Genomic DNA, 21,354 nt, shown 5'->3' with positions numbered 1-21,354 from the left:
TCCCACCTGGATGATTCACATCGGGTATCCTTAATATTACCAGAGAAGTTAAGAAACAGATTTACAAGCTCAGAGTGGTACTCATTAGCAGCTTACTAGAAGATAAGCCCAATACAAAAATAATATAACACTACAGGTTGTGACACACAGTTTTTAAATGAAAAACAATCTAACACTTCAGCGATTATCTTAAAGCCATCCTGAAGAGTGATACTTTTTGTCATTGACAAGCAGCAGCTCCATCTTGTCTGGACTGAGCTTCAGTTGACTGGTCTTCAGCCATTCCATTACGATTTTCAATACCAGTCCCTGCCATTTGTCCTACCCTACAGATCAGCTGGAGTGGTACTTGTGTTTGGGTGACACTAAATTGGGACTATGAGTGGAAGGGAGGACCAGACCTGAAGCCTCAACACATCCCCTGTACTGCACCCAACCAGTTTTATCCCTGCAGCCTGTTTCTTCCCTGGGGTGGATTTCTCACACAACACATAATTAACTAATATATTTTACAGGGTGATTTTAAGAATATAAGTTAGGGTTGCCAGCTCCAGGTTGGGAAATACCTGGATATTTTGGGGGTGAAGTCTGAAAAGGGTGGGGTTTGGAGAGGGGAGGGACTTCAATGCCATAGAGTCCAATTGTCAAAGTGGCCATTTTCTCCAGGTGAACTGATCCCTGTTGCCTGAAGTTCAGTTGTAATAGCGGAGATCTCCAGCTGCCACCTGGAGGTTGGCAACACTAATATAAGGGGAGGGGAAACACAGAACGCTGTTCAGACACTAGAATCGGAGGACATGTAACATATAATTTATAATCACAACAACCCTGTCCCTTTCATCTGCACATGTTGCTTTTTAATATGTTATATTTAATATTATTTTAAATTCCAAAAAAATAAAAAGGTTGCCAAACCTAAATTTTGAGAATTGCTGCCACACTTTGGAACAAAGACATGAGACACAAGTGAACTAGCTTTATTAAACAGGTCTGCAGCATGAACTCAGCTTGGTAACCTAATTAACTCTCCACAAAATTGTGCAAGTCAACTCAAGCAGCCTTCAAAAGCTGTTTGATTAAGGGGAGTGCCGCCCTGGTTAAAAAATGGAGCATAAATATATCTATCGTACCTTGCTTCTCATTGGCTGCACATAATTCTGTACTGAGAGAGGTGCTGAGCATCACTCCTTTCTCTTTATGTCATACAGCAGCTAGGGTTCAGAGGAAAGAAGAAGAAGAGTTGGTTTTTATATGCCAACTTTCTCTGCCACTAGAGTTGCCAGGTCCCTCTTTGCAACCGGTGGGAGGTTTTTGGGGCGGAGCCTGAGGAGGGTGGGGTTTGGGGAGGGGAGGGACTTCAATGCCATAGAGTCCAATTGCCAAAGCGGCCATTTTCTCCAGTTGAACTGATCTCTATCAGCTGGAGATCAGTTGTAACAGCAGTTACTACCTGGAGTTTGGCAACCCTATCTACCACTTAAGGAAGAATCAAATCGGCTTACAATCACCTTCCCTTCCCCTCCCCACAACAGACACCTTGTGAGGTAGGTGGGGCTGAGAGAGTGTGACCCAAGGTCACCCAGCAGGCTTCATGTATAGGAGTGGGGAAACAAATCCATTTCACCAGATTAGCCTCCTGCTCCTCCTGCTCCTTTCCTCCTCCAGATATCACTATGCAGAACCAGAGTAAAAAGGAATTTGGAAAGAAGCAAGAACCAATAAAAAGGAATTTGTTTTCCAGCAGAGGTATATTAGAGTTGACAGCATCTTTCTAAGAGTTCCTCTTCTCGACTACACTGAATTCTTGTGGAGTTCCCAGCATAGTACAATTTTGGGGGGAAAAGGTTTTATAAAAAAAAAAAAAAAAGATGCCCCAAGAAAAAGCAAACCATTGCAAACCTGGCACTTTGCCAGGACAAAGATTTTGAGGGACATATTTCTAAACACATCAAGACCAACAGTAAGAAATTCTTTAAATACATTAGGAGTAGGAAGACAGCTAGGGAAGCAGTTGGACCATTGGATGACAATGGGAGTAAAGGAACACTAAGGGAGGATAAAGTGATTGCTGAGAAACTAAATGATTTCTTCTCATCTGTCTTCACTGTTGAAAATACAGATACCTTCTCCTGAACAGAGGTTTTGGAGAGGGGAGAATGAGGAACTGGGGCAAATAGTGGTAACAAGGCAGGAAGTCCTAGAACGTATAGACAAACTGCAAACTAACATGTCACAGGGACCAGACGGTATTCATCCTAAAGTTCTTCAAGAACTGAAATGGGAAATTGTTGAACTTCTAACAATGATATGTAACATGTCCCTTAAATCAGCCTCTGTACCAGAGGACTGGAGAATGGCCAATGTAACACCCATTTATAAAAAAGGTTCCAGGGGGGACCCAGGAAATTACAGGCCAGTTAGCTTAACGTCTGTTCCGGGTAAATTGGTGGGAAGCATTATTAATGTAAAATTGTCAAGCATATAGATAGCATATACATGGCTTCTGTAAAGGTAGGTCCTGTCTCACTAACCTTTTAGAGTTTTTTTGAAAGTGTCAATAAGCATGTGGACAGGAATGAGCCTGTGGATATTGTGTATTTAGATTTCCAAAAGGCTTTTCACAATGTCCCCCACCAAAGACTGCTAAGCAACTTCATAGTCATGGGATAAGTGGACAAGTCCTCTTATGGATTGAGATCTGGATGAAAAATAGGAAACAGAGAGTAGGAATCAATGGTCAGTTCTCCCAATGGAGGGATTTGAGCAGTGGGGTCCCTCAGGGATCTGTGTTGGGACTGGTGCTTTTCAACCTGTTCATCAGTGATTTGGAGTTGGGGGTGAAGAGTGAAGTGACCAAGTTTGCAGATGACACCAAATTATTTAGGGTGGTTAAAACAAAATCGGACTGTGAAGAGCTCCAGAAGGATCTCTGCATACTGGAAGAATGGGCATTAAAATGGCAAATGAGATTCAATGTGAGCAAGTGTAAAGTGATGCATATTGGGGCAAAAAATCCCAACTTCACATATACACTGATGGGATCTGTGCTGGCAACGACAGACCAAGAAAGGGATCTTGGGATGGCAGTGGATAGCTCGATGAAGATGTCAACCCAGTGTGCGGCTGCTGTAAAAAAGGCAAATTCCATGCTGGCCATAATTAGACGAGGAATAGAGAATGAAACTGCTGATATCATACTGCCCTTGTACAAATCTATGGTGAGACCACACTTGGAATACTGTTTACTGTTCTGGTCACCACACCTAAAAAAGGATATTGCAGAGCTTGACAAGGTGCAGAAAAGAGCAACCAAAATGATCAGGGGGCTAGAGCTACTGCCCTATGAGGAGCGGTAAATGTTGAGTTTCAGATATTTCATTTGAGACACTTTTGTTACAAGTCAGTGAACTTAAGCAACTCATGAAACATTTTTATCAGCTATAGTTAAACAGTACTTAGGGCTTTCTTTAAAAATATCTAAGAGCTTTCCTTGTTTTTTTGTTATCACATGGAACATTTATGAAGACTGTCAACGAAGGAAACTATCTTGATCAGTCACTTTAATGTTTACTTAAATGTCTTACTTAGTCTGCAGACAAATTTTTCTTGGTCATCATGGAAATGCACCTCTACTATCAGTTTTCATTTTATTTTTATGCTTACCTCTCTAAAATAAAAACAATTTCATGTACGTTATGAATGATGTAGCTTAGACTTTTCTGCATTCTAAATCTCTGCTTTAAAATTCTTTCACACCAGGAATTCTGTAAATACACTCAGTTTTGTTTTAGTCCCAACTCATAAGAGGGTAAAACGCTAATAAATACAATATGTTTAGCAGGAAAAAAAATGGGTAAGCTCTCACACAACAGACAATTCTATACAGAAAACAAAACAAGTATTAACTGAAAAATACTTTATGGATAAACAGTATTAAATGTGTTCAGATATGTTCAAAAATTTGAACTAGGAGGGGCACGGCACTGAAGAAAGACCACGTAGAAGTGCCAGACCCTTCCAAACAATTCCTTGTACCTCTGATCATTAGGGTTGCCAGCTCTGGGTTGGGAAATACCAGGAGATTTTTGGGGTGGAGCCTGAGGAGGGCAGGGTTTGGGGAGAGGAGGGACTTCAATGCCATAGAGTCCAATTGCCAACGCTGCCATTTTCTCCAGGTGATCTCTATCAGCTGGAGATCAGTTGTAATAGTAAGAGATCTCCAGCTAGTACCTGGATGTTAGTAACCTGAGAGAGGTGGAACAGCGCAGAAACCCAGTGATGCAGGTCCACACGACCATCCACCCCTCTCGGGCTGGCACAAGGGAGAGGGTCAATTGGACAGCCTCCGTCTGCCGCTGCGTCCCCACCCCTGAGCCCACATGGCTGGCTAGAGCCAGCTGAACACCCTCCTCTCCCTGCTCCTGGCCCTGAGCTGCAAACATGGCCCCAGGTGAGTCGGGGGACATGGCTTGTTCTTGCTTTGTGCATCTTGTGCTTTGTTCATGGACTGTTATTTTTCAATGTACAATTAAAAATATTCCAGCATCACCAAGAGAATACATACTTTTACACATTCAAGGTCAGAACACCTAGGCAGAAGTGCCTTCTTGTTTTCCCCAGGTATGCCTTTGATAATTCCTTTGTTTAGTGGAAGCAAATATATCAACATCTCTCCCCCTCCCTCATTTGTGTGGGCACGCTCTTGTGTGTACTTTTGGAGCCACTGTTGCTTAGGTAACATAAGCAACAATATGTCACGGAGTTCAGAGTCCTTCTGTAGGAAAAAAATGAATCCTATGTGTGCATTTATTTATTTCCCTCATTTATGTGTCATCTTTCCCCCAGCGGGGTCCCAAAAATGTGAGTGGAAAGGCACTTCTCGTGCAAGAAGGAGGGGTGATTTCTACCAATTCACCCCTCTGGCTTCAGCCCTTGAACTGCATCCCATGCTGTTCGTCAAGGTCTATCAGCTCTGGGAATCCGCTCCAATATGAAGTAAGAAGCAGCAAATATCTGTTCTGAACGAAGCTCTGTTAATGTTTGGGTCCAACCCATTGTCTCCAGATGCCAAAATGTAAAGAGTAAATCAGCCATCACAAACAAAGCATTATGTAATTCATAGCTAAATTTTATCTTTCCACTGATGTAATATGATCTTGATCTGCACATGTTATCCTTAAAATTCTGCACGCATGATCCTTAAAAGAGCAATCTGTTAGGCCCACAGAATGTCCATAGAAGGTTTTTTAAAAATTAAGTTGTATGCTAGTTTTATTCCCATTCAGGGTCTTCTTGTTTTTTTTTTAATGCAGTATTAGGAGGGCAACAGTTAAACCTATTATGTTCCTGCATTTGAGGGAGATTCTGCTGATTCACTGTAAACCTCTTTCATACTATTGCAATAGTTGCTTTAAGGTGGTAATCTTATTGCCTCCCTATGCACAATACACTCTCTTGTGGCCTGTCTCTCTGTCTCCATACCTCAAGGTGAAAAATTAAAGTTAACATTGCAAGCTCAGCACCTTCTTTATCTCTTTCAATATTTTTCCGTAGCAGAGTTGAGAGTAAAGGCAGCGTCCTCCTGGCATTTCCCGTATCTGAACAAGCTCAGGGAAGATGAAAGTGAGACATATTTGTATTGGCTTGTAATCCTTTCTGCTCTTATCACAGTGGATGCTTTGCCTGAAGGAAAACAAATATGTAATACGCTTTCATATTGCAGGGAAAAATTGAGGACAAATGGTACAATTCACAGAAAGCATTTGTCATCTGCTCTTTAGGTATATATAATCACTTACGTTCTCTCTTCAAAAAGTAGTATTGAAATCTGTACAATACTGTGAGGAGTTCTTTGATTGTTACATACTGGAAATCTGGGCCAGGATCCAAAAGATCATGAAACTAGGTCTGTGAATCCAAGAGAGCTTTATTTTTATTCATTTAGTTTTGTCAATCAGTATCAATCAATAGGTTGCCATGGCATAGATTAAAAAACAACAGTTTTTAAGATATCTTTTTGTAATCTACCTTTTTTAAAAATAAAAGAAATTCATGGTATACATTTACTAAATAAAAAAAACTTGGTTGCTAACTAAAAATAACCATAAGTTTCCTGGTGGTCAGGGCCTATAATACATGCATCTACAAACTAAAGGCCTAACAATAAGTTACATAGGTCTCATGTCCAGCCCAGTCTTGTTGGTCAGACATGCTCTGGGAGTTCCCAGCATATGGGTGCCCAAATTGGAGTTGGATTAAAATTCATGGAGAGAGGAGGTTTAACCCTTCCTTACTGTGCTGTTTTCCTAACCAGAAACTACCCTGGGGAACCACTATTTGCCCCATTGGGGAAACTCACATTTAACCCATCTGTGATGGAGGACATGAAGACAATGGCCATTAACGCATGGCTCCTTTGTGCCTGTAAAGACGCATGCTTTTTTATATCGGGAACTACAAAATCTAACGCATGGCGCAAAAGAGCTCCCAGTGGGAGCTGCCTCCGCTCTTCCACCTCGCTGTCCCTGGGTGGAGGCGAGGGGAAGCCAGCGACAACTGTTGGCACGGGAGAGGGGATGAGAGGGTGCAGGGTGGGGAGGGAATTGCCACCGCTGCTGACGCCGGAGCCAGTCTCCCGGCGGGGAGTTGACCTGGGCACTGAAATGCACGGGCGAACACTTGCAACCACCGCAAGACTTAGCTATGAATCGGCACAACGCAGCAGTGTTAAAACCGGGAAGAGTTGTGGAAGGAGAATTGATCACACATTCAGGCGACAAGCGTGCGTGTCGAGCTCAGGAATTCACAACTTTACCCGCAGAACTGCCGGACAAAATGGACATGTGTTAATGGCCAATGTAATCTATTGGGGCAGCCCAATCCTGAAGGGGGGGGCAGATCCATGACAGCTGGGAGCGATGCAGCTGTTCCACCTCCTCAGAGGCTTCCCGGCTGCTGCAGAGGCAAAAAAAAAAAAGTGGTTTAAAAATAAAAAAAATAAAAAGAGGAAAAATTCTGCATTGCCTCCAACGGGGCTGCACCATCAAAAAAGGTGGCGCAGCACTGCCACAGCACAAGGAGGCATTCCTGGGGCAAAAGGGGTGAGGAAGCTGACTAACAACAGCTCCTCCCCAGGAACACTCCCCACATGCAGGCTTGGGCTTTCTCTTCTGGGGAAGCTCTGCTGGCGTGGCTGCACTGGTGGTGGGAGCCAGCAGCTCCTGGACACTGGCATGTTTGCCAGGCACTGGCATAGGTGCCACCTTATTCAGTGATAAGGTGGCATCTACACCAGTGCGGGGTCACACCGGCTCCTAAGGAGCTTTGCCCCCCTTCAGGAATGGGCTCTTAGGCCTAAGTGTGTAAAATTTAAATTCACATTTTAAGTTCCTACACAACCAGAGGTGAGGATATTTCATAGGAACTAATAACATGATGTGGCGACACACTTGGATATCACTTATGTGATGGATACAGTGTGAGAGTCATGTCACCCTATTAATTTTATATATATTAATATATATAATTAAATACCCTATTAATATATGTGATGAGGGAAGGGATTTGCAGCCTAGAATTGGCATTGGGGTGGACTTCCGCTAGGGACGCTGATCTGAGCACTACGTCTCTCGGGGGCTCCTGAGGGAACCAAGAATCGTTCGAATCTGGGGTGCAATCTTGCACCCCTACCCATTCCTAAACAGTGGACTGGGAAGCAGGACTACCCCTGGTTTTGACCCCCAGTTTTGCTGAGAGAGCCTTCGGATGACTCTCGGAATCCTGGACGAGGTCCCGCCGGCCTGAGGGGAAAACATTGCCACGAACGTCTCTTTGGAATCAGGCTCAGATCTCCCCTATCTACTTCCATCTAAGCAACAATACAGAAGCGAGAATACCTACTCTTCTAAAATCTGAGTAAGTTACAAGAATCCTTTTGTTTTACCTGGATCTGGAAGTCTAGAAGGAGCGAAAAAATACCTATTGAATCCGTATCTCCCCATCTGATGTTTGGATGACTCTTTGAAAATTAAAAACACTGGATAAACCGGCAGGATTTTTATCAAATTGATCGGTGGGTAGACATAACAATCGGGACTCTGAATGACGTTACAGCCACCAATCAGAGAGTGAGATGTGCAAAGAGGAGGGAGGAGGAGATCCCCCCCCATTTCCGGGAAGACGCTTTTCTGAGTAAACAAGTCTTCGAGCTACATCTTATCCGGAAGCATCTACTACCGTCTGCTATCGCGAGAACACCACGGAATTTGAGACCGGAAGTGTGGCATTACTGTGTAACTGGCAGATATCTCCCAAGTTCCTGGGCAAAAGGAAGTAACGGCAGGCTTGCGACTTTATATCCTGCCCCCCACAACATCTCTTCACTACCCACAACATAGGAGCTAGTGATATACCTGTCTGGACTTTACCAATTAAATTTCAACAGAACTACTAGAAGCAGCAACCATGGAAAGTGTGGCTAAACAGATGGATCAACTACTCTCACTGACAAACAATATCTACAAACTTTTCAACCGGAAACTGGATGTAATTTTGGAAGATCTCAAGGATATAAAAGACCAAGTTACTACATTGAGATCAGAGATGGGAGAAAAAAGCTCTCCAAATGACAAGCCATTAAAAGAAGAATTAAATTCTGCTAAGGAGCTGGAGAGTCACAATGGACAACCAAAGGATATATATCTGCAAGAAGAAATTGAACCAATCCAGTTGACAACCATGGATTTGAACGTAAGAGACTTTGATTTTTGTTTGTATAATCTACCAGATGAATTCTTCAATGTTAACTGGGAGAACTTAAAAGGGCGAAAAGCTGGAAATACCGGGATTTTTCTCTTCCCCTTAGGGATGGAAGAAATCACACTGCAGATTGACTGTTACTCGTCAATTTCTGCAGAGGGAATTGCACTAACAATTTCCAAGGATGCTCTTCGACGTTTAAAGCTACTGAGAAAAAGAGGAAGATGTTGGAAATTTAGGATAAAGAGACTGGTTCAAAGGGTCTAGATTTCTTGGGATTTAACCAAAAGGGACTGATTAATGGCTTGGCTTTGACAAAAACAGAATAATTAATGACATTAACATAATAGATACTTATTAGATGTTTGGGAGAAATGGAGGAGTTAGAATGATACCTATTTTAAAAGGAAGTAAAAAAATGATACCTATTATCTAATCCATTTTTCTTTTTTTATTATAAAATGCTTTTTTTCTATGTTCTCTTTCTCTTTTTTTCTTTACTTGAATATAGAAAATTGTTATAATCTAAATAGTGATCACTTAGATTATGAGTAATATTAAATAAAGAATAATTTCTTATAAATGTTGGTAATAATATTAGGATTAGAATTTTAAACAAAGGAGATTACAAATAAATGACAAGATTGAGGGATGTGTAGGGGAAGTCTTCATACTTCATTTATATATATGTATTTTCAACAATTTTTATTGGAATCTACACCTTGATGCTTATTTACATTCATTGTTGAATATTGTGTTTAATCAGTTTGGAAAAACAATTAAAAAAATTAAAAAAAAAGAATTGGCATTGGGGTAGTGCACAAATATCTGGTTTCTTTAAATGAAACAAAATCCTCTGGGCCAGATGAATTGCACCCAAGGGTACTCAAAGAACTTGCAGATGTAATTTCGGAACCTCTGTCCATTATTTTTGAAAAGTCTTGGCAAACAGATGAGGTACCAGAAGATTGGAGGCGGGCAAATGTTGTCCCCATCTTCAAGAAGGGGAAAAAGGAGGATCCGGGTAACTACCGACCCATCAGCTTGACTTCTATACCAGGAAAAGTGTTCGAACAAATCATCAAACAGTCATTCCTTGAGCATTTAGAAAGGATGGATCTGATCACTAAGAGCCAGCACGGGTTTCTCAAGAATAAGTCATGTCAGACTAATCTTATATCCTTTTTAAAGAAAGTTACTACCTTGCTGGATCAGGGGAATGCTGTAGACATAGTTTATCTAGATTTCAGTAAGGCTTTTGATAAGGTTCCACATAGTATTCTAGTTGACAAATTGGGAAAATGTGGTTTAGATCCTATTATTGTTAGGTGGATCTGCAACTGGTTGACAGATCGTACCCAAAGAGTGCTAGTTAATGGTTCCTCATCCACTTGGAGAGAAGTGACTAGTGGAGTTCCTCAGGGATCTGTGCTGGACCCTGTGTTGTTCAACATCTTTATAAATGATTTGGATGAAGGAATAGATGGGATGCTTATTAAATTTGCAGATTATACTAAATTGGGAGGGGTAGCAAATACGGTAGAAGACAGAGCCAAGATGCAGGATGATCTTGACAGGCTGGAGAATTGGGCTAGAACTAATAAAATGCACTTCAACAAAGACAAATGTAAAGTTCTGCATTTAAGTAGGAAAAATCAAATGCATAATTATAGGATGGGGGAGACTTGTCTGAGCAGTAGTGTGTGTGAAAAGGATCTTGGGGTCTTAGCAGATCAAAGATTGAACATGAGTCAGCAGTGTGATGCGGTAGCTAAATAGGCAAATGCAGTCTTGGACTGCATCAACAGAAGTATAGTGTCCAGATCATGCAAAGTGATGGTATCGCTTTACTCCGCTCTGGTTAGACCTCAACTAGAATACTGTGTTCAGTGTTGGGCACCACAATTTAAAAAAGATGTAGACAAGCTGGAATGTCCAGAGGAGGGCAACAAAGATGGTGAGGGGTCTGGAGACCAAGTCCTATGAGGAAAGGTTGAAGGAGCTGGGTATGTTTAGCCTGAAGAGGAGAAGACTGAGAGGGGCTATGATAACTATCTTCAAGTACTTGAGGGGCTGTCATATTGAGGATGGTGCCGAGATTATTTCTGTTGCCCAAGAAGGTCGGACCAGAACCTACGGGTTGAAATTAAATCAAAAGAGTTTCCATCTACACATTAGGAAGAATTTTCTAACAGAGCGGTTCCTCAGTGGAACAGGCTTCCTCAGGAGGTGGTAAGCTCTCCTTCCCTGGAGGTTTTTAAGAAGAGATTAGATGGCCATCTGTCAGCAATGCTGATTCTGTGACCATAGGCAGATGATGAGAGGGAGGGCATCTTGGCCATCTTCTGGTCACTGGGGTGTGGAGGGGGGAGGTAGTTGTGAATTTCCTGCATTGTGCAGGGGGTTGGACTTGATGACCCTGGTGGTCCCTTCCAACTCTATGATTCTATGATTATATATATATATAATTATATATTATATAATTAAATTTCTTGGGAGAAAGTCCTACTGAATAAAATGGGATGTGCTTCTGAGTAGACCAGTTTAGGATTGCTCTCTCAGCCTAGGTGCATAAACAACAGCAATCAGAGTGATCCCTCTGTGCTCCACTTTCTTATCCCAGCACTTTTGACTGCAGTTGACCAACCGGGTAATTTCTTCTCTTGCAGCTGCTGAACGTTCTGTCAAAGTTTCACCAAGTGGCTAGTCTTAAATCTCTAGTTGTGATGGTGTGGTTGGAGATTCCCTTGAAAACTTTCAACATATTCCAAATATCAGTTCAAGTATTCAGAAGAGCATTTTGTTTCATCTTCTCACTGGTTTTGGACCGTCCCCATGGCAAAATCTTCCTCCTCACAGAAAGCGTGCATGCTATAGATGCTAGTACTATTTTCCCTCCTTTTTTTAGTTTTCCCTTTAAAACAGCTCTGCACAAATTCTCAAACTGCATTTAAAAAAAATTAGAGGAGACTAAAGGGGCGTTTGGAGAGTATCATAGTGGTATCTGGAGAGGGAAATTCAGAAAAATTCAGGTGCCTGTATGTTCCTTTGGATTGCCGCCTAAATTTATATCTGCTTAGCTAAGTTTTCCTGTGGGTGAATTTAAAAACACGAAACACCTGCGCAATGCACTAAACTCAAATGCAACCAATGGCTCATAGCAGGGAAACTATAAAATTAGACCAACATCAGTTTTAAAACATTTGAAGCTGAAATAGGAGGAAGCAAATCATTGAGCAGGTTGGAAAGAATGGTTTCTGTGTGCAATTGGTATAGAGCAGTATGAAACAACTGCAACTCATTCAACCACAATGTTGATGGGAGAGCCTATTCAGGAACAGCAGACAGTTTGCAACAGATGATATGACATTAGGAGTTTTGTAAGGAAGCATTTTACCCTACCAGGAAAACAGTCCATTCAAATTAAATCACTTCATCACTCTGATGTCTACATGACAAGTCTTGCCAAAGTTCATACATTAGACATCTGTTCCCCTGATAAATTTCACATTTGTAATGGGCTGTCATATCGAGTCCAGTTCCATCTTGCAGCCTGTTCTCTTCGTGAAATGGTGGGTAGTCACACTATTGTTCAGTTACGTCTGCTGCTCTTCAAAGTCTCATCTTTTAACCATTCTTATAATTATTTCATTGTATATCATGCAGTCTCATCAACTTTGGTTTTGGCCCCGAACAAGAACAACGTGTCCACTAAAAACCTCCCTGCCATACAGGCTACTTCCTTGATCAACGGACAAAAGATTTTGCATCTTCTATTTCCACTAGGTTTGCAGTTTGTAGCTACTGTATCAGGATTTGAATGTCACAATGAAGTTGGACAGGGGAATGTTGTAGGAAGAGTAAACCACACAAAATCCCCCCTCCCCATTCTTGTGTGTGCAGAGCTAGTTCTGTGATTGAAAGTATAGTTCATACAGTTAAGAGAAGTGGTTTTGTCCAGTTCTCTCTCCATGCTACATGGCATAGCTTGTTTATGGATGTGAGGGGTTACTGGCCGGGGGGGGGGGTCAGAAAAGAGGACAGGGTTTACAGATCAGCAGGTATATTTTCCAGGGGTCTTTAGGCCCTATCTACTTTCTTTAGAAATTAATACAGTAAATGTGTGCATATGAACATTCTTCATACGTCTTGTTATTGCTATTAATATTTACATTTTTTTCCATTTTCTGATCACACAGGATAACATTACTGGAAATTGGATAGTAGGTTGGATACTGATGGTGGTTATACAGCTGTGGCAATTTAGAAAGAAGTGCTGTTGTGAACACAGAAATCACTTCTGGCTGTATCAGTGTATTCTGAGTTTTAAAATAAATGCCTCCCCGCCACCCAAGCAATTATGAAGGTATAGGCTGGGTAGGTGTGGAATCTGCACACACATAAGGGAAACTTCCTTTTTTAGCTGGGTAGACAACTTATAAACTGTAGAACAATGTAACTTGAAAAAGTACTTAGTTCCTACCAACTAGGGCTGTGCATATCAGTAAACCCAAACCGAAAATAAACCCGAAATTAGCAATTTTGGCAATATTTGGGTTTATTTTCAACCAAATACGAAAACTGCCCAAAGTCGAATCAGCAATTCCTGAAAAGTCGAATATGTACTCAGCTTTTAGGGTTTTGGTTATTTGTCTTTGCTCAGAGCCAGATTCACAGCTATGTGTCTTCTCCCATTTTTCTATCTTTGACTGGTTTTGTTAGGGCCCCATAGTTGGAGTCCTTTTGAGATAGGGATTGTGTAATTGGAGCCAACTTGGTGAGTCCAAACTATCCATCATCCTTCAGTGGAGTAGTATGGATAGCAAAAGGGTCATTTAAAAGACGGGGCTCACCCAGTCCTGTCCAGAGGGGTATACCCTTCAACTAAAAGCACCAGCTTCAACAGCTGCTGGTCTGGCTTCTGAAGAAGGCTCATTACCTGCGGGGATGAGCAGTCTCCTTCAGAAGAGCTGCCTTGGTCATGACTTCGGCTGGCTCCAATATTATCACTCCCCCCTGAAAACCTGCTCTCAAACTGAAGGTCGCCTGAGTAATGGCTTCATTTCCCTGCACCGTGACCATCTCTTGAAATCATATTTTTGATGACTATAATAAAAGACTGTTCACAGGATGTCATTTGCCACCAAAAGAAATGTTTTCTGTGCCTTGTTTTTCTTGCATTTAAGCCATTTTCCTCAACTTGGAAGCTAATTTGCATGGGCATCATGCTATGCACCCCAGATACGAATGGAGCCCCCAGACTTTGAGGCGCGAGCCTGCCAATCTGCTCTTTCCACCAGACCCTGGCAACGCTGGGCAATACTGACCTTCTGAACCTAAAAACTGATTAACAGTTTGGCTCGAGCCTCTCACAAATGCCAGGAAAATGGGGGTGACCCCTTTGCGGGCCCATAAAATTAGACCCTGTGTCCCAAAGTTCACCAAACTTTAGTGTCCGTCTAAGGAGAGTCCCTTGCAGCTACGTTGCAAATTTGGTGACTCTACCTCAAAAATGTTACCACCTCCCGGAACCTTGAAAATAAATTCCATAGACTATAATGGACCCAATTTTTTGGGGGGGGGAGAAACTCAGAATTAAAGCCAAATACCCATTTACCAGTATGAGTATTTGGCTTATTCTGGGTTTACCGAAAAAAATCAGGTCCAATAAATCTGAAATTTACCAAAAAAATTTGCACACCCCTACTACCAACAGTTCTCTCAAATTTACTGTTATATCATTACTGTATTATTTTAGCCACTATGTCCAAACTGCCTGTAGTAAATGTTTCTTGGCTAAAGAATGGAGCAAAATATCTGATATACATGACTGAACTATTTTTGAGAATTGAGAAGACTTAAAACAAAGCCACCTTTCCAATACAGAGAATAACAGTTCTTGGCAGTGAAACATAAAGTGTTCCATGGAGTCCTAAAACCAATAGTAAAAGCATTTAAAACTCATCAGTAACTCAGCATAATAAAACCAAAATACAAACAGTAGCCTAAGCTACAGTATCAAACAGTGGTATTATCCCCCAAAGCCCTGCAAGAAGAAAAAGCCTCCAGTTCACAGTTACAATCTGAATTGCAACTCTGACACATGTGAAGAAAGGGCTTCAGCTTTTGCCTTGAGTGGTTTTCCTAACCTGTAGCATTCTTGGGGCTGTACAGTTTGGCCCTATGGGGAAACCCATGCGTGCATTTGTGGGTTCCCCCCAACAGGGCATAGAGTACTCCCTTTGACTGTTTCTAGTCAGGAAATGGTGCAGAGAGGGAACACTGCAGCTGTTTCCCATGTACTGTGTTAGAAATTCAAATCAGGCACCACATGCGTGGGAACTGAGGAGAACCTATAACTGATGCCTTGGCCGGAGATTGAGGGCAGGATCAAAATCAAAATCAAATGAATGAATGTGTGACTATATCACACATGTGTGACTGTATCATAAGACACAGGACGGAGACCTCAGACCCAATTTATGTATACTGTAATGCATGAATCAACTCAGACCCAATCTATGTGCACTGTATTGCATGGATCACCTCATGTAGGTCACGTTCACACATCCTGAATAACACACTTTCAATCCACTTTCAATGCACTTTAATGATCATTTGCAAGTGGATTTTGCCGTTTCACACAGTAAAATCCAGCTGCCAAGTGCATTGAAAGTGGATTGAAACTGCATTATTCTGGATGTATAAAAGCGCCCGTAGTCTCCCCTACAGATCAGCAATGAGATTTCTATGCAGACTTCATGGGGGGGAGTATTCCAAAGGACAAGCGCCACTTGGAAAAAAGTTCAGCTTTTATGCTATATTTTAAACATTGGTGAGAAGGGCTTAATCAAATTTATTTGGGAAACAGGTATTGGTGGAGGCATGCACAGCCAGGAATTGCTCCCCCCCCCACACACATTTTTTTGGAAGAGAATAGTCTCCCCCTGTGAGTACCATGATTTTGTTTGCAGTGTATCTGCTTAAAACCTTTGTGGAACAAAGGCACAATCTCCTCATGCAACATCTAGTCAGTGATTTCATGGTGTCTCTTTTCTCCACACTCACAATAAATCTCTTGCTAGCTCTTGTACAGCTTATATGTGCATCTTTTCCCACCTACTGTCTCATTGGTAAATATCAATCAGGACACCATTACTAGGCTGTGTTCCTTCAATTGCATGAATGGCAAATGGTTTGACAAAACAGCAGAGCAGACTTCTTAGATAAGACAGTCACATAATGCAATATCATGCATTCATGTGATCAGTTTTATCATATTAAAACCTGCTTGTACTGGGAAGCAAACATGTCATGTTGTGCTAATAGTCGGCTAGCAGCTTATCACAGGGTGACTGTGTGTACGTTTTACAAGAGCCACCACTGGGAAAATAACACAGTGACTAATGCCTGTAAATGTTTATTGCCTTTGCTTTAAAAATTATGCCCAGGATCTAAAGGGCAAATTTGGGCATGCAGCATGCCTTCTTCAAGTTTTCTGGCTGCGGCTTTAGACGATTCGTTGACGGTGGCTTCCATAGTTTCCCCTGCATCCAGAAACAAGGAGGTATATTCAGAAAGTGTGTGTGAGCTTTTCTAGAGGTTCAGCAGCCACATGGATCCCATTAGTAAGATGGATATGGACATAGGTAGCCTTAATAAATTGCCACGTCTTTTAAGTAGCAATTGTTAGTAGTTGGAATAAAAGCAATTGTTCCAGTTCAGGCATCTGTATCTATCTTGTGTATAATTACAGAGACCCTGTGTATGAACTTTGAGCGTTTTTATTAAAAAATGGTTATGTTGATTTAAATTTTACATGTACTGCTAGAAAGAAGTGGTAAAGAAATAGAATAAATTAATAGCTGCATGTTTCGTATTATTAGGCATTACGCAGATGGCTGTTTCTAATAAGCTCAGAGTCCATCTAAATAATTAAAGAAGTTAATATTTCTGCATGGCTGATCAATTAAGAAAAGCTTAGTCTTTTAAAAATAAGTGTATAGCTGTCTCTTGGGAAGCAACTTCAGAGTGAAAGATTTATTATGCCAAGGTGTTCACAAGAACAAGCTGGAATGTGCAGCAGACCAAAAAGTCTTGTTTTCTATTTTGGGTACTAATTAGAACGTATTGACTACCAGATATTGAATGAAATATTGTGCTTGTGTATGGTTTACTATTAATGATATGCCATTGCCAGCAATTTGAATTCTGTAAACATGACTCATCCATAGCTTATTTTATATTTAATTCTGCATTTATCCTTTCTAGTCTAAAAACCCATTGTATCATATGGACTCATTCTGAACATTATTTGTCTTTAGGGTGTTTTTGAGAGCCATCAACAAATTTTCTGAGACCATGAACCAGAAATTTCTGGAAAATATGAACTTTGAAGAACAGGTGAGTGGTTGTTTGGTTTATTTGGTTGTTTGGTTTATTTTTTCATTTCTTTAACTCTGAAAAGGAATTTCTTACATTCCATCATGTCAATATCTAAGAGGCTTTCCTGAATTCTGTTTGTGAGCAATTATGCATTGGGACAATAAGCCATTCAAAATAGAAAAAGGTTACTGAACCTTTTAGAAGAAGAAGAAAAGTTGGTTTTTATATGCCGACTTTCTCTACCACTTAAGGGAGACTCAAACCGGCTTACAGTCACCTGCCCTTCCCCTCCCCACAACAGACACCCTGTGAGGAAGGTGAGGCTGAGAGAGCTCTAACAGAGCTGTAACTTGCCCAAGGTCACCCAGCTGGCTTTGTGTGTAGGAGTAGGGAAACCAACCTGGTTCACCAGATTAGCCTCCGCCGCTCGTGTGGACGAGTGGGGAATCAAACGCGGTCCAAACCACTGCTCCAAATCACTGTTCTTAACCACTACACCATGCTGGCTCTCAATTTTGGAATAATCCTGGTCTTTAACCTTCTACAATATTCTTAGTTATTGAGATATATGGCAAGTTTTAATCACACATACAGAAGACATGCGCACTAAAATAATGTCTCAGGTGTGGCATTTTTTCCCCTTGAGATGTCAGTTGGTTTTTACTTTCACTGGATCATTAACAAAAACATTTAATATACTTCTGTTGTTAGGGAAATTACCTGAAGGTGTGCAGACAGGCATCTGTCATGGTGATTTCAGCTTATATAGTGGCACATTTCTACAAGAGCCAGAATCTTTCAGTCCAAGAAGCCTGCTAATTCAAGATTTTAAGATGCTGATAGCAATTCTGGCCAATAATATAATCTTGAAATAGGTATATTCGGAATGAGGGCGGGTCCACGGCCCTGCACCAGCGAAATAGGGAGAGGGCAGGCTGGGCGGAGCCCTGAGCTCCCTGGTCATGTAGCCCCTGCTGTCCGCCCCCCCCCCATGCTGTGCTGTGCCGTGGAGGCTCCAGCTCCTGGGCCACCTCAGCCCCATCCCCTCCGAGTCACCCAACTCTGGCACTGCTGCGCCAGTTATGGAAGCATCCCCCTTGCTCGCCACCACAAATGTGGCTCTGGGTGAGCACACAGGGCCGGGCTTCCAGCCAACAGTAAAATATGTGTATTGAGATCAAATAAAAATTGTTTTTGTGGAAAAATGGTATCTTATAGTGTAAGAAAGTTGTGTGCAACTGAGTGAATTTAAGTACAATAGGGAAAATGTCTATAAGGACCCTTCTCACTTCTGTTTTAGTTGCCCTAGCAGTATGCCTCCTTAAGTTTGCAATAAAAATATTAGAGAATTTAACGTTTAAAGATGTCATGATATGAATATGAAGTATCTTTCAAGTCAATGATCTTTCTTTTGGCCTTTTAAGAAAGATCTAGAAAATAGTGATGGAAGGCACAAATATTTCTCACTGAGCTTTTCCTTACTATCCAAAGTGGACGTTCGACTTCTCTGTTCTCATTTCTTCTCCCATCTTCCAGTGATGTGGACTATCTCCACATTAGGTAATTGTGCATTTCACCATAGAGAAAAATGCAGACATTCCACTAAAGACATTATGAAAAACCAAAGGTGCAGGAAATTTTTTTTATCTATTCCTTTTTTTTAAATCCAGTTCTTCCTCCAAGATGGTCAGGAAGGCATACATTGGTGCCCCTGATTTTCTCCTCACAACAAACTATGAGAGTTAGGTTGTGAGAGAGTGACTGAATCAATGTCAGTGTGTGAGGTGAGATTTGAACCCATGTCTCCCTAGTCTTCATCTCAAACATTAACCACTTCATCATACTGGTTCCATGAGACTCTTGTCTTGTTTCCTTTACACCTCTGAACTTCTCAAGCCCCTTTTTAGAGGTTAACTTTTGAAAAGTGTAGCATTTGCAGTGTGTAACAAGAAAACGCAATGTCTACGTTAACCATCCTGAGCCTTTTGAAAGGGGGGATTTCAGTATTTTAAATGAAGTTGAATCTAAATGGATTTTAAAAAATTGTCCTTGTAAAAAATAGAGTTTAGCTGACTAAAGGAACAGTTAAGGAACAGTCAAGAAAGCATTGTATTTCTCTACATCCAGTGAACTGATGTAAGGTTTTTTAATATATCAATGAACAAAACTTTCTGGTGTTCCAAAGAGAACCTAATGCTTGTGGAAGCGTGCCAAACTGACAATCCTAGAGTTGGGCACGTCTCCTCTTTGTCACACACCATGGGCATCTCAATAGGTGCAAATTTTCTTCAGTGGGCCCAACTGCTGATTTCGAGGGAAGACCTCCGTGAGCTGTCAGAAGCTACATTTTTGTCTGCGTCTGTTCAGTTGTCGAGGCTTACACAGAGGGAGTAATTAAGGTAGCACGGTATGCCACTTGGAGGCTCTTTGTTGCTTCACAGTTACCTCTGGCTGCTATCAGAAGTGGTGACCATGTTCCTTTATTGTAGCAAAAGACAAGAAATGGGCTTTGGTCCCCTTCTGGTCCCCTTGATTGTTCATCTAACAGCACAGTTATTATGGTACTGAAATACCAAAAAATGAGTTTAAGCACCAATTGAGTTTTGTAGAAATTATTTCTTTAAAAAAATAATAGTAGATGGGGCGTTTATTGAGAGCAAAGACTTTTGTGTGTGTGTGTGTGTGTGTGTGTGTGTGTGTGTGTGAAGAATACTTCTAATTTGCCCTTTTAAAAAGTATTTGTGTTTCTCAATCCCATGGTTTTTTTTTTTATCAGTTTGCTTCCTATCAGATTATAATAGTAAATTATCAGTGCAATCCTAAACAGAGTTGAGTGAATGGTCTTGGAAGGGAGCAACTGCTTAGGATTGCATTTTGTGTGATCTAACCCTTCAATATTCGATATAGACATGGTTACTTCTGCAAGTTGCTTTGATAAGTAGAGGTAGGAAAGGGACATTTGTGTAGATTTTATACTTTGAAGATCTGAATGGCAATATAGCAGGTGTTTACGAGAGTTTTGAACAGGACATTGCAAGGGAAGTGTGTTGCCGGCTTAGTGCTTAGCCGTGCGAGGCGCTCCCCAGCCTAGTACATACCCCTAAGTAATAAAATGTAACATACACTAAATAGTAAGCAAAGACCACACAGAGACAAGTTTGGATGAAATGGCACAACTTTACTGATTGCAGCAACAAGGCATTGGCATGGCATGGGGGCATATCCAACCATCGGCCTGCCACCCTGCAGGCCGATGCAGCACCCAGCCACCTGCTGGGACAGCTAGAGATGGCAGTTCCCAGGACACACGTGGGCGGCAGCCAGCTGTGTGGTCCCCTGCCACTTGGAAGGAGGCCATCCTGACAGCCCATGGCAAGGCATGCCAACCTGACAGCCTCGAGTGAGGCTCGTCCTTGGCAGCCCTCCATCTTGGCATGTCCCCTTCCGGCCTCCCCCGAAATCCCTTACTGGGATCCTCCATGTGGGAAAATGAGGCACGCAGGCCGCTTTCCCCCCAAACTGGATCCTGCCCCGATGCCAAACCGCCCAAAGTTGTAACCAAGTGAAAAAACCCTAAACATAAGACCTTTATAATTCAGCGGTGGGTGGGTGGGCCAAAAGAAAGCGAACAGGGAGCGTGAGGAGGTGAGCCCTCTTTTTATGCCCAGAAGTCGGACCTGAGTGAAAACTCACCCAGGTCCGACCTCAGGAGGGCCCTGCCCCCTGGGAGCCTCGAGCCCATTGGCTCATTCAAATGAGGCTCCCAGCCCCGACCGACAACCACGCGGCTCCCCAGTCAGCGTCTGGCGAGACGCTGCTGATTGGCCTCTGCCCGGCCAAAGCAGACGCGGGGGGGGGGGAGCTGGAACGGCTGGCGGCTCCCCAGCTAGCGTCGGGCAAGACGCCGCATGGCCTCTCCCCCTCCCGAGCCGACGTGGGGGGGGAGGGGATCCGAATGGCCAGCAGCCCCCTGAACCCCCGTTCTACCCCCTCCAGCGCCGCCATGGACTTGGGCTGGCTCGTCCGCGCCCCACCCGGCACAACCCGGCAACCCCGGGCTCAGCGGTGAGTCGCGGCCGCGTCTAATTTTAGAAGGTAGAAAGGAGAACCCTGTCACCTCTTGTAGGTGTTGTAGCAGCCTATCTGATGGGAGGGGGAGGGAGGTGACAGCAGCTAAATATCAGGGAAACTCTTGGCTTCCTTCTCAAAATT

At 42.3% G+C, this 21,354-nt stretch overlaps 1 protein-coding gene across 1 annotated transcript in view; it reads left to right on the top strand.

Moving 5' to 3' along the window:
• Window positions 1–21,354, top strand: part of DOCK2 (dedicator of cytokinesis 2) — a 367,227-nt gene that overhangs the window by 257,902 nt on the left and 87,971 nt on the right. Inside the window, exon 29 of the mRNA XM_056847921.1 lies at window positions 17,082–17,160. Within this exon, the coding sequence (XP_056703899.1) occupies window positions 17,082–17,160 (79 nt within the window). The remainder of the gene's footprint in view (window positions 1–17,081; window positions 17,161–21,354) is intronic.

Source organism: Euleptes europaea, chromosome 1 (genome assembly GCF_029931775.1).
Source record: "Euleptes europaea isolate rEulEur1 chromosome 1, rEulEur1.hap1, whole genome shotgun sequence".
Lineage (NCBI taxonomy): Eukaryota > Metazoa > Chordata > Lepidosauria > Squamata > Sphaerodactylidae > Euleptes > Euleptes europaea.
This window is presented reverse-complemented; position numbering and strand designations above follow the sequence as displayed.